The 14,301-nt window shown below is 40.6% G+C and overlaps 1 protein-coding gene across 4 annotated transcripts in view; it reads right to left on the minus strand.

Moving 5' to 3' along the window:
* Positions 1–14,301, minus strand: part of TMEM247 (transmembrane protein 247) — a 75,307-nt gene that overhangs the window by 17,103 nt on the left and 43,903 nt on the right. The window contains exons 1-5 of one of the 4 annotated variants that reach the window (XM_080588254.1): positions 6,508–8,302; positions 5,663–5,974; positions 4,833–5,067; positions 641–3,320; positions 267–451 (exon numbers count right to left, since the gene is read on the minus strand). In XM_080588254.1, the coding sequence (XP_080444380.1) occupies positions 5,062–5,067; positions 5,663–5,974; positions 6,508–6,702 (513 nt within the window). In that variant the 5' untranslated portion in view covers positions 6,703–8,302 and the 3' untranslated portion in view covers positions 267–451; positions 641–3,320; positions 4,833–5,061. The other 3 variants (XR_013949667.1, XR_013949666.1, XR_013949668.1) reach the window with 3 other exon arrangements.

A 14,301-nucleotide genomic window follows, 5' to 3' on the forward strand; every position in this document is an offset into this window, starting at 1 on the left:
AGGTTTGGATCAGGTTGGTTAAACCTGTGTACAGGTAGGAGCTCATCTTAGGCTCAAAATACGTCTGAGGTCAGAAGTCACAAATTAACTGAAAAGAGCCTGTGCAATTTTTATTTTTATTTTTTTCAGGAATGCTGACCTTGTGGGCTTCTAAAAAAACTCAGCTTTGATTTTTAGAAAAAAATTTGGCTAGACGGTCCCCAGAGGAACTTTGGAATTTTAGAGGGTCCCCAGATGATTTAATATCCGAAACACCTTTCACTTACCTAGCAGGTTGATACCTTCCTTTCTCTTCCAGGTTTGCCCTTTGATTTGGTGCAGCGAACCACATTAGAGGAGAATATGGCAGTTAACTGCTGTGAAATGTAGCCTTGCTAGTAGGCAAATTAGCAAATGTTCTGTTTTGTCAAGTTCAGTAATGCCCAGCTCAGGTACTTGTAAATCACAATAGCTGCAAAATAGGAAAAAAAAAAAAAAAGAGGAAATCACCACACTACTATTTCTAATCATTAATTTGGGGCTCTTCAGAGTGGTATCAGAAACTTTAGACTGGCTTTATGCTACACCTCACAGGGCTAAAAAGCTCTTTTTGCTTGCTGTGGGTCTCTTGAAATCAAACCAGCTGTAAAATACTGCCTACCTTTAGGCTTAAAATAGCTGAAACCACCAAGTTTCCTGTGGTTTTACATAAAACCATACACTTTGTGATGAGTGCCTACTGTTGTAAAACAAGAGTATGGGGCATAGCGGGCACCCCAAAGGCTGTAGTTGTTACCCCAGCAAAGGCAAGTGCTGATCAGAGCTCAGAAGGACCTGAGGCAGGCACAGAGGAAATTGGATTTGGTTCTGTTCTTAGCTGCATGGCTAGTTCCCGTGACTTTGTCAGTGGATTCACAGCATTTCAAGTTTTATTGAGCTGAAACTCCCAGAAGCTGAGCAGCTAAACAGAAATTGCCACTGGGAAAAAAAAAAATCTAGCTCTCATCCACGTGAAAATAAGTTTAGAAGTATAGAATGGGTACCCACAACGACCACATATCAGCAAAAAGGCTAATCCATTTTTTCCCTTGATTTTTTGATTTTAGGATATGCGTGTGTTTGGAGTATGCATGCACAGCAGGGCAGCTGCCTCAAAGCTATTCAGTGTTACCTCCTATGTGCAGTAAACAAAATGCAAAAGACTACTCCTTCTGCCCCTCACCAAACTAGTTAGCATCAAAGTTAGCATCTCCAAAATTTAGTATCTGATGCATATTAAAAATACTTACTTCTAGGGAGACTCTGTATTCTGGAACTTCCAGTGGACTCACATTTGTGACTAATTCCAGTTGTCTTTAAAATTAACAATGGTAAATGTTGATTGATATCCTCTCTCCTGTAAGTTAAAACTCAACAGTCTCCAACAATGAGGAGAGGTATTCCAAGTCTCTTGTCCTATTTCAAACTGTATTTATATACAAGTTAACTATAGGAAGCATTTCCAGATTCAGCTGAAAACAAAGGACAGGCTTCTCTCACCTGTCTGGATGATGTTCTTAAGACTTCTGGAACAGATTTGAAAGCAGCTTATTTCCAGGTCTCCCTGTCAGGTCGTTTGCAAAATGAAGTCTAATCACTGCCTTCCACAGAAATCCTAAAGCAGATGAGGGGCCCTGGGATGTTAGAGAGAGCTAATGACCCCTTCTGCTGGAAGTAGAGGAGCTGTTGCTTGATAACGCTCTTATTGGCTTATTTTTGATTATTCTAGTTATCTAAATCTATATATACAGGTCATACCCATAGCAAGCACCCTCACTTTACCTGGTCACATTTCCTTTTCAGAAGATCATGTCATAGTTCATTTCAATCTTCTGCAGATTTTTCCATACCTATAAAGCAGACCCTCCTTGTAACCTTCACTGCTTCGGAAATGCAGAAGCTGTGGAAAAGCAAGACCCTGTGCTCTACGTTCATTCTGCACTGTCAGGAAGCCACCGAGTCAATAAACCTGGATCTGAAATACTCTCTTCTTTACTGCCTTGGTTCAGACAGCCTTGTACACAGAATTGGTTTTGTGAACACATTGCCACTGCCATGCCCAACAAATACCACATTGACTGAGGTCAGACTTACCACAGATACAGTCCTGAGTAAGGACTACACTCCTTTCATCATTGTAAACCCTGACCTGAATGTGGTTTTGGATATCCAGCCTGATTATCAAATACTTTTGAGGTTGTGTTCCTGTTAGGAACGCAATGCAAAGAGAAGGGAGATTGAGACAAGAATTATTTAAATGAAACAGTCATACGTGTACGAGGATATATGGGTGAACTTTGTTCTGACTTTGTTCTCACCACTGGAAAGTTCATGAGATTGCAGTTACTCTAGCCTGACATACTACTGTATGGCAGACCCCTCTTCACTTTTTCTCAGTTGGGAGTATCTTCTACTGCATGATTAAAATAGCATTAAAAAAAAAAGGTCTCATCTCACTAGACAAAATGCCTTTTTAATGGGACTATATTAGGTATCTTTCCTTACCAGTGTGGGAACTTCAGAAATGATGACGCCTCGATAACAAAGAATGTATGTGTTTGCCAGTGCTTGCTGGTCCGTTGCTGACTGAAGCTGTGTGTAACTACAGATGAGGCCACAGCACAGAGGGGAATGTTTCTATCCCAGAGTCACGGAGCCTCAATCCAAAGCGAGGTGTCTGCCCAGCACATGGCAGTGAACACACAACAATATTAAATTCCCCTGAGCACTTTCCTCTGTGCTGATGAATCTAGCTCTGAAACCTCTCCATGAAAAATTATTATAGGTAAGACCAAGTTGCTGTGTTAATCCAAGGACGTGAGAAAAAATAAAATACACTTGAAAAAGACTTCTTATTGCGTATCAGTTTATTTGTATAGATGAATGCCCCTGAATGATGCTAAACATGTTGGTGAGACAGCATGAAGTCAAATGATGTCATTCAGTCCCAATTTTCTTCAGAAAATCAGTTTTGTATTATTACGTTCTGTGCATATAATCTTAGCTGAAATCCTGCACGTATGATTGGCATGGTGAGTAAAGGATGATAAAAAGCAGCAAAATTAGGGGCAGAAAAGTGAACACTGCCTTTTTTAAAAGCATTTTTTCTTATTTTTGTAGTCCTGGAAAATCTTTTTGAGAATGAAAAAGAACACAATAGCAAAACAGAACAGGTAATGGTTTTGGAAAAAGTAGAAGGCCAGATCCTTTACTGTATAAATAACATGAATAAAGATGAAGCAGTACAGGAACAAGGCATACTGGTTTGGGGGCCGGAGTAGATCTTGCAGTCCTTGGCTAAACTGTGGAAAAAGGAGAAAATATACATTATGTTACATGACTCTGTTTCACTCACACCCAGTCCATGTGCTTCCCTGAGCAGACCTGGCCCGCTGGCACACTTAGTTCATAAAAAGTGACTGTGAGATTAGGCATATGAACTGAGACCAAATCAGCTATTCTGTTAAATAATAGGTGTCACATTCCCACCCATAACCACAACACAAGCTAGGTTTTCTCTCTCTGAAATAAAGGTTAGTGATCTTGTATTTACTGCAAGAAAGACTCTGCAAATATGCAGAGTAGTTCATGTGAGGTAAGTGCACACCCATGGTAAGACTTTTGTGTATCCATCTCTACATCTGTGGCACAAACTGTAGCCTGTACTTTTTTACTTTACATGTACCCATAGGTAAACTTTCAGGTCTTAATAAAATAATTCATTAGTTAACTTGCTTAGTCCAGATGCATGTCATTTAGCCAAATACAGAATCACAGAATCGTCTAGGTTGGAAGAGACCTCCAAGATCACCCAGTCCAACCTCTGACCTAACACTAACAAGTCCTCCACTAAACCGTATCACTAAGTTCAACATCTAAACGTCTCTTAAAGACCTCCAGGGATGGTGACTCAACCACTTCCCTGGGCAGCCCATTCCAATGCCTAACAACCCCTTCAGTAAAGAAGTTCTTCCTAATATCCAACCTAAACCTCCCCTGGTGCAACTTCAGCCCATTCCCCCTCGTCCTGTCACCAGGCACGTGGGAGAATAGACCAACCCCCACCTCTCTACAGCCTCCTTTAAGGTACCTATAGAGAGCGATGAGGTCTCCCCTGAGCCTCCTCTTCTCCAGGCTGAACAAGCCCAGCTCCCTCAGCCGCTCCTCGTAAGACTTGTTCTCCAGACCCCTCACCAGCTTCGTTGCCCTTCTCTGGACTCTCTCGAGCACCTCCACGTCCTTCTTGTAGCGAGGGGCCCAAAACTGAACACAGTACTCGAGGTGCGGCCTCACCAGAGCCGAGTACAGGGGCACAATCACTTCCCTAGCCCTGCTGGCCACACTGCTTCTTATGCAAGCCAGGATGCTGTTGGCCTTCTTGGCCACCTGAGCACACTGCTGGCTCATATTCAGCCGACTATCAACCAATACTCCCAGGTCCTTCTCGGCCAGGCAGCTTTCCAACCACTCATCTCCCAGCCTGTAGTGCTGCTTGGGGTTGTTACGCCCCAGGTGCAGGACCCGGCACGTGGCCTTGTTTATATACAAGGCCAACAAAATATATTGAATACATGACCTGATCCTCATATGTATTTCTCTTAATTGTCACTGCAGTTCCTTCAGCTATGTTTAAGTGAGATCCTATCTAGGAATATGGATTGCTATATCAAAAAAACATACATATGTTTATGGAAAATTTTAGGGCTTTTATGGAGTTCAGCAGAGTGCCATTCTTGTGCATGACCTGAGCTGTTTCTATGTAAAACAACACAAGTGCTACAAATACATGCAAGAGAAGACAAACATGCAAGTACCTCTAAAACGTTGATGATTTAAGTTAGATACTGTTTATTCTTTAAATCAGTCCAATGACAAATTGCTCCAAATCAGAGGAGAGTCAGGTTAACAGACAGCAAATGTGATGTGGAAAAGCCCAGACAAAGATTTGTAGCTGTCCCAAATTGTAGCTATTGACAAATAGTGTTCTCTTTTGGTCTGGACTGCCGTTAGCAACAGACTAACTTGAATATATGAAAACTTCAGTTATTTCTGTAAAAAAAAGGTTTGCAAAACTGATTGTCTGTAAAATTTGTATCATTTGATTCTTTCACCCGCTCATTTATTTATGCATTTGCATGTGCATATGATTTTGCATATAAATACATCCTTACATAATATATATGTAATACGAGTATATAAATATAAAAATATATTCTTTGCATATGCATATTATGTATGCATATCTGAATAATCTAACTGTAACCCAGGAAATTGATCCTACTGTAGAAGCAGGAAACCGATCAATGTGGAGTTCAGATCAAGTCCTCTGTCATTTGTGGAAAAAAAATAAGAAAAAAAAGTGTTCTTGGATCCTTACCTCATAAACTTAATTTGAGAATTACCTGCTCTTTACTGTATTTTATAGTAGTGAACTTTACTACAGTTCACATTCTACAGAGTAGAACAACTCCATGTTCCCTAAGTACATGTACAAGCTTTAAGGATCATCTGTTCAAGTCTAACTTTAAAAGAAGTCACAGTACTACACAACGCACAAAAGAATAAAACCTTACAAATTGCTTAGCACAGAATGTGAATGTTTCAATCTCTATTGCGTTCAACCCTTTATCCTTTTCCTACTTACTGATCTTTTCACTGCCTGTTGATGAATCAGCTCCATTTTCTCCTCATGAAGCCTTTGCTTTTCATTGTCCTCATGTTCATACTTCAGTTTAGCCAGAACAAAATCCCACCTCATCTTCTCAAGTTCAAAATCAGCAGCTGTGACCTGCTTGCAGCAGGGCTCTTCCAGCTCCTCTGCATTGGTGGATGCTTCTGACTGCAAAGCACTGGTTCTTCCCTTCACTTCCAAATGTGCCGTATGGCACTTAGCATCCATGCTCTCACTTGTATTGTCTGAGACGAAAGATAATGTTGGCATGTCTACGATGTCTCCCTGCCAGAAATTGGAGAGGGGGATGATAAATTCACATTCAAGCTGATAAATGCAAATGGAATAGGTTCATCTAAGTTTACTTGAATATTTGTTCAAGTGATTATTCACACATTTGCATGGTGACTCACCAATTCTCTTATATCCATCATCTCCTTTTGAAAAGTTTGTTCTTAGAGTTGGAAAAGAAATCTTACAAAAAGAAATCGTGAATGTCGTCTTTCAAAACATGAAATATCTATCATATAAAAATTGTCTGATCCAAAAATTTGAAGAAAATTTAAAAAAATATTTAATTAGGGCCTGTGTGACCTGAATCAAATGCTACAGCTCTTTTGATCAAATGCAAGGATCTCATATCTCATGAATTTGATATAATCTACGAAAATGTGAGCTACTAAGGTTCTTTAACTCTGAGAAGTAACTAAAATGTCTTGTTCTTCACTTTTCCTTTATAGATTCAGTTTCCTGGCCGATCTACATCTTCCATGATGCATTGTAGTTTTACACCTAGAAGAACTGTATTTTCCACTTACCATCTTTTCTTGCATCTGCTTCTTGTTATCGTTATTCTGGGCTTTCAGTAATGTAAGATGAATATCTTTCTGATTTTCCTCTAGCTCATCCATAGTTGTTTGTAATGAATATTCTGATCCCTCTAGACTGCTGAGTTCTTGCAAATTGCCTTGCATTTCCTTTGTCTTTAGCAAACAGAGACCCTGGCTGAACATGGGAGACCCCCAGTGACATTAAAGCATCTGTCTCCAGGGATGTTCTGGAACAGAATGGGGTATGTATGTGGTGACAATGAAGCAGGTGACTGGCATGTAACAAAAGGAGTGGCTGTAAGCTAAATGTAGGCACATACACTTATGGCATGCTGGGCCATATACTAAAATGGCAAGGGGTTTAACTGTCTTTGAAATCCTATCATTTTCCTTGCCTAAATATGAAAACAAAAAAACATAACAACAACAACAAAAAACACTGTATGTAGATCTGCAGGTAAATCTTCTAAAAATTTTGTTTGTAGGCTTATTAAGATGAGAACTTGTCAGTAAATCCTTTTATAGTAACCAGTGGAGCTGGCTAGAGGCCCTTAGGAAGTGAGCCTGAATATATCACACTTCTTTAAAACGTAACATAATCAATAGCTCTCTGCAGCTCAAAAAAGGATGGCTTTTCTTTCATGGAAATAAAACTTGACTGAATATCTACCCTAGACTGGGGAGTTTCTTACTGCCTCCTACATAGGCAGATCACAGCTTGTAGGGTAGTCATTAGCTAGACGTCAATACTATCCTTTTAACCGGCCGGAGCTAGGTAAACGATTCAGCATGAGAACCTCTGGTTCAGCCTCTTATTTCCAGGCTCATGGTATGTGCTACATTTTATAGAAGCGATACAATATATAGATTTCATATCTGATAAAAGATTTAGTCAAGACAATTAATTTGTTTGTTATTGAGTTTGAGGAAGAGGAGCAAAAGAGAAAGAAAGTAAAGTGAGCTAAGTACTATGGGAAAGTGATGTCAAAAGAGAGGGGCAGGTACTAGGCTAACATAAGGCAACAACCACCTCTTCACAGGATTTCCATATAGAAAACTTGAAACCAGCTGTCCCAGTTCAAAGGCCGGGATGCTGTGGCTGCTGGAGGTCCTGCCCTTGGCTGACTTCATAACTGCCCTGTTACCTGGTTTTTGTTGGCAAGCTGACATTCTGTCACATTTCTTGTTTTAATGCCAAGGCAGCATCCAGGCTCTTCCACAGGACTGAGCTTAACTCCTTCTCTGTTACAGACCGTCCTATTTGGCTACCATTTTCTCCACTATAAATACATTTCTCTGTCACAGTGAAGCTTTCTGCCAGGATCTGTGGACTCCCAGGATGTCCCAGTGCCCAATCCAACCAGCTCCTTCTGGGAAGCAGGTTTATTGGATCAGGTGAAACACCACGCTAAAATAGACATCCCATTTTGGTGCTCCTGGATAGTTTCTCTTCAAGGTGCTGCATGCAATCTGGTGGATGCATTCACGCAGGGATCTCTACACTGTTCTCTATTCCCTACTGTAGATACACCAGCATTTCAGTTTCCAGTCTATAAATCCTTGACTGGGACTGATCACGAGTTCACAGTGACCTTGTGATACAGCAGAGGATGTCCTTGTAGTACAGTAATGTTAAGAATCTTGGAGAAAACTTTCTTATTTGCTGTTATTCATGAGAAGGAGGACAAATTTCTTCTACTGCTAATAGCATGTATAAAGCACCTTTCAGAAAAGTATCTGTCAATTGCAGATTATATCCTGTAAATAAACACAGCATCCTCAGTTGTTCTGTATCATATACACCAGTGCAAAGTCAGTATATCTGCTTGGTAGGTGATGTGGGGAGAGCTGCATGACAGATCTGGTTAAGATAAGAAACAGTAATGGAGTTACTGAGACCACTTCCTGTTGCATCATTTATCAAGTGTTTTGTGAGTTTACAGATATATTTTCAAATCCCAAGTCACAATGAACACAGAATGACACAGAGGGGTCTGGGATTCCATCACTAGTTTTGACTGAAAATATTAGACAACTTTTAATTTCTTTTGCTGTTGCCATTCTTTGTGCTGCAGTTACTGACAGACTCCAAAATCCTACTTTCTTTCATTTCTTTCTTGATACGATTTTTGCATAGTTGCAAGGACACAGTAGGGCATATATTTAGAAAGTGAGGGATGCCCATGCCTGAGCAAAATGTCTCTCTTCAGAATATATTTCAGTATCTGAAGGTAACTTCTCAAGAAAGCCTAGTGCATCTCATATGGGCATCCACTGTGTTGGAGGTCAAATTTAGAGCAGGATGGGATATGAGCAATAAGGGATTGTGAGCAAGTGCAAAGAATCCCAAATGAAGATATTTGATCTAAGTTCACTAGAACAAAGCTCTGTAACAGACACCGAGACGAATGAACTTATGGCCATGCTGAGCCTTATAGAGATAACTTCAGGGCGGGAGCTGTGTGCAGTTCTGTTAGTAGGCAAATGCTGCTGGGCTGCTTCTTCTGAAGCACCAGGTGTTTCCTCCTGTGCTCAATCAACCTCATTGGCTAGAGAGAGCAGTGGAGGTGAAGTAATGGCTCTTTTTTTTTTTTTTTTTGAGAGAGGATTCTTGCTCTAGGAAATTGTCTCTGTGCTGAACAGAGCTCAGGGTGAGCAAGTGTAGTATACACTCACTGAAGATCTATTTGGTGCAGTGAAGAACTGTAGGTCTGATCCCACCAGCACTGACTGGCCAGTTGTGTGGTTGCACGTCCTGTCCCTCACTCTCAACATATCCAGGTAAGATGGCAGAATCAGCTTGTGCTGGCACAAAAGCTTATTCACCCAGCCTCATCAGCCTACAAGCTGTGGGATTTGGACATCCCTGGGTTGCTATAAGGAATGAACAATTTCAAAAATTAACATGGCAAACAAGATCAATGCACCCAACAGGCCAGAAACAACAGGAAAGGAAGGAAACTGAGATTACCTCTACAGGTTTCTAGTGCAGATGCTGATCTTAAACATTATTTCTGGGTAGCAGAAGTTGCTGTCTACATACTTTCCCACTTGCTAACTTCACCTGTTTTCTTGCAAGTATATAAAGGGCAATATGACCACCAGTGTACCCCTAGGTAATGCTTTTGTGTCTTGGTGTTCCCACAACTCCCAGGATTTATCAGGGACATAAGAGCAGCTACTGGATCTCCCCTGGCATGCCTCGACAGCTTTGGTATTTGTAGCAGCCACACAAGTCACAGAATGACAGTACCGTGCTTCGCCTCAGTGCTGCTTCTCAGTACTGTCTGTTTTCAGACTGTCTACTATGTTGACACAAAAAAACACAAGCTCCATGCAACATGACAGCATGAGGCCCTTGGAGGGGACATTAGCGACACGGAATGCTGCTGCTGATAGGACAGAGATAAGGTTCAAGTGGCACCTAGGGACATGCATGTAACTGAGGTTTGGGGCTGACTTTTTTGCTTCTGGTTTCTTGCTGGTGTCACATTTTCTCCACAGGAGTGTGACTGTTGCCCCAGAATCCCGTGTTGCCCTTGCTTCCTTTCTTTCTGTGGTTTGTGCCTAATTTTTTATTATGAGAAAGATTACTTGTTTATTTCCTTTACTGGTTAGCCTTTAGATCCAGTAACTTAAATTGAGCGAGAAAAGATGTGCATGGAATTTGATCTAAGCTAAAATATATCTAGGAAGAGAATGGAAGAGAGAGGCAGCATGAACAGAAATCTCAAAAGAAAAAAGAAGAGCAGTGGAAACATGAAAAGAGGATGGAAAATATGCATCAACTAGCATTACCCAAAGGGGTAGCACAGAATATGCCAAGCAGTAAAGCAGCAACATCTCCTGAATGCAATTGGGAAATACAAAAAAGAACTTCAGCTGACTCCACTGACAGAGCAAAGATTTGGCCATAACATGCGGGAACACAATGCGGGACTTAGAAGAGCCAGAGGCCAGGCTTTCCCCAGAAGAAGCCAGGTTTTCTGGATTTGAACCTGAGCCGATTGGGGAAGTGGAAGAGAGCTACTAACCACACCATCCAAAAACATTGTAGCTTCCCAAAGCAGCGTGAACAGGATTTGCTGTAGGATTCTTTTTTTTTCAACAGTTGGCTCTGCCAAACTTTGTCAACACATGCACAGCTCTAGTCACAAAAGAAATGGAGTTCAGAGAAGCAACAGCTTGTAGATAAACACAGGAGAGGCAACAGGTATACGAATAACAAGCTAGCTCTGACTATAATGATATGTGAAACACAACTTGGTGATGGAAATGGAAGTGTAAGTATTCCATTTGACAGAAAATTCAGATACCTTTCTTATGAATACAGTGCAATGTAAAAGATTATTCCAAGGATGAATGATCCAGGCAGATGTGCATGAAAGTATCACCGATACCTTAGACTTTAGTCCAAAGCCTAAGAGACTTAAAAACTTCTTTTTCTGAACAAATTTTGCCAGAAAAATCACTCCAGATCCTGAAGGCCATACCTTGATGGCTTGAGTATTTTGCAGCTCTGTAAGAAGCACATGAAAATGGCATGTCAATGCAAATTTTGGGCCTACCCAAACAAGTAGTTACTAACAGGGACTTGCACCAAGAAGAGCATTAGGCCATGCAGCTCTCACAATCAAGTTCAGACTTTGTCAGTAGCATGGTCTGACAACACTGGTAGTGTAAGATACATTTCTCTTAAGGAAAAGAAAAACTAAGGAGATAAATACAAACCTAGTGACGGATTACAGACTGTGCTAACAGCTGCACTGGAAGAGTTTATAAAATAAATGGACACAGTTCTGTTCAATTTTCAACAGGAACAGTTGAAAGCACCTTCATTATTATTGTAAAGTAAATGGATGTACCAGACCAGGAAGATTCAAAGTGAATGAATGAAATTGTAGCTTTTTTAATACAATGCTTCATCATTCTGCCAATGTGCATCCCAGGGGGATAGAGGTAGTAAATACTGAGAAACACCTTCTAAATTTCTAATAGCAAGAAAACGTTTTTGATATTAGGTTACCCAGTAAGCAAAAAAAAAAAAATTAAAAAGAGACAGCAAGTTTTTAGACATCTTTTGATTATGATTACCTCTGTTTTTCTGGTAATGTGTCTGGGTATTACAGAGCTTTCTGTGGTTCCAAGAGATAGAAACAGTGGATTTAGACGGAAATAAAAAGGGGACCTTAAAAGAACCTAGATAATAGGCATTGGGAAACAACAGATCATTTTATATGACTGATTTTACCCTTTAGAGTAGCAGAAAAGGAATCCAGTCTTTTCTTGGCTTTATGCCTATATCTCTCTGGTATGAATCATACTGATTGGTTAGAGAATTTTTTCTCCTTTATATGTTTTTATATTTTGGTGCTCAGACACTGCAAGTTCCCGCATAATAGTTAATACATGGGAATAGTCAATACAGCAGCTAACACATAGACAATCATCCTCACACTGTGATCACACTGGAGGTCTTGTGCAGGCCCTGCACAGTCAATCTGTGTATAGTGGCAACATCAGTAAGACTTCCATGATATTAAACATTTAAAAATTACAGACAAATGGTCAAGTTTCTCTTCTTCTGGCAGGACAAAACGCAAGAAAGACTTCATGTTTCAGTGAAATTAAAATATATGTACCACTGGTCAAAATGATGATAATCAGTATGGCCAAGCATTTCAAACGCTAAGCTGCTTCCTTTATGTATTTTTTATCAATCCCAATGAACCATTTTTCAATTATCCTAGCTAATTGTGCTTCATTGATCTTTTCAGTGAATTTTGATGACTGCACAGAATATGTATGTTTGAATTTCCTGAAGATAAGCACAGAACACATGGGCTGTACATAATACATGACAAAGACAAGAATACTTAAGGTGTGCTGAGAAGAAGTGGTCTAATTTTTCTGCCATCCTTTTTCTTTTTCTACTGCTTGCCTAATGAACTCAGAATCTACTCCTGTGTCAGCACTGGGGTACTTCCTTTTCATGGGCTGATGTATCATGGTCTCCTTTCCTTGTGCACCAAGAAAATAGCGCTTCCTCCAGGGATCAGATTTCATCTAGAATAGATTAACAAACCTCATTTTCTTCCAAAATCTGCTATTTTTAATCATCTGAGAATTTGGCCTAGAATATTGCACAGCAATTTGGAGGCACTACGGGTAAAGTTGTGTCATTTTACCTGACAAATAATGCTGTGACCCCCAAATCCAGATAACTTCTTAAATTGGCATTTCATGGAATTTCAAAGATCCCCAAGAATTTCAGTAAGGAGATGATGGTTGAGTTTTTATATAGGACTTTGAGGGACCATGAATGCATTTGGAATGTGAAAGGGCTTTTTTCAAACACCTGACAGGAACTTCTGCAGTTATTCCAGGAAGTCTTAGAAATGAGCCTTGAAGAAACATAAAATTATGTGTAAAACCTGAGCTACTTTTGTTGCTTGTTTCACTGCAGTCAGCATATCAAGCACTCAAGGGTATGTGAAGTTTTTGTGTCCAAGAGAATTCTTCCAGGTTGTAAGCCCAAAGTTTTGGTTAGGTTCTGCATCATTGATAGAGTCCAAGCCAAGGAGTGACCAGTCCTGAAGGACGAACGCAATCTTTCTTCTGATGGCTTTGGGCCATCACTATAAAATATGGTTTCTCCCATTGCTTACGCCTACATTAGTTTCACGATTGCCTGCGGTTCTGTTAGAACAGAGTATCCATTTAGAGAATGACTATCAACTGGCAGAATGTCATTTCTTCCCTCATGGATGTTGGTTGGGTGGTGTTTCATGTCTGAGGTACTTCTGATTTCCCTCAAGTTCTTTATAGCAAGTTTTCTGCATTGATTGCAAGGATAGAAGCACTTTCAATAACCGGCAAATCTCAAGTTTTTGAATTTTCAAGATATCTATGTTCAAATGAGATGATTCACTGAAGTTAGATTGTTTGATCTCTGCTTAGAAAATGTAGGATATACACTGAGTAAGAGAGGAGATGGAATTATAGCTGTTTGGGAAGCCCCGAAAATAGACAGGTACCATGCATGCTGTTAACAATCAGACCCGTGAGACACCACCAAGGAGTTACCGCCATGATTTGGATAGCTGCTCTTGTTCTCCTCCTACGCTGGGGACTAGGTCATAGAATCATAGAATGAGAGAACAGCTTGGGTTGGAAGGGACCTTAAAGACCATCTAACTCCACCCCTCCTGCCACTGGCAGAGATGCCACCCACTACATCAGGTTGGCCAGGGCCCCATCCAGCCTGGCCTTGAATACCACCAGGGATGGGGCATCCACAACCTCTCTGGGCAGCCTGTTCCAGTGCCTCACCACCCTGACAGCGAAGGATTTCCTCCTAATGTCTAGTCTAAATCTTTCCTCTTTTAGTTTAAGACCATTCCCCACTGTCCTATCATTATCTACCCGAGTAAAGAGTCCTTCTCCATATTTTTTATAAGACCCCTTTAAGTATTGAAAGGTCACAGTGAGGTGTCCCTGGAGCCTTCTCTTCTCCAAGCTGAACATCCCCAGCTCTCTCAGCCTTGAGAGAGGTGTCTCTCTCAGGTCACAATGACAGCTGTACTTAGAAGTACCCCCACACTACTACTACTCATACTAAATGTCAGCTTAGTTACTCAGCCTGTCCTATCTCATCCTATATGGTCAGAACTGCCTTGGTATGGCATTAGGATTTGAAATATGTTTCTCAGTTATCAGCAATCCTCATCTGAAATGGACAGTTACTGCTTCAAAGAGAAATAAATCAGTTATCAAGTCATC

This window comes from Anser brachyrhynchus, assembly GCF_964034855.1.
Source record: "Anser brachyrhynchus genome assembly, chromosome: 3".
Lineage (NCBI taxonomy): Eukaryota > Metazoa > Chordata > Aves > Anseriformes > Anatidae > Anser > Anser brachyrhynchus.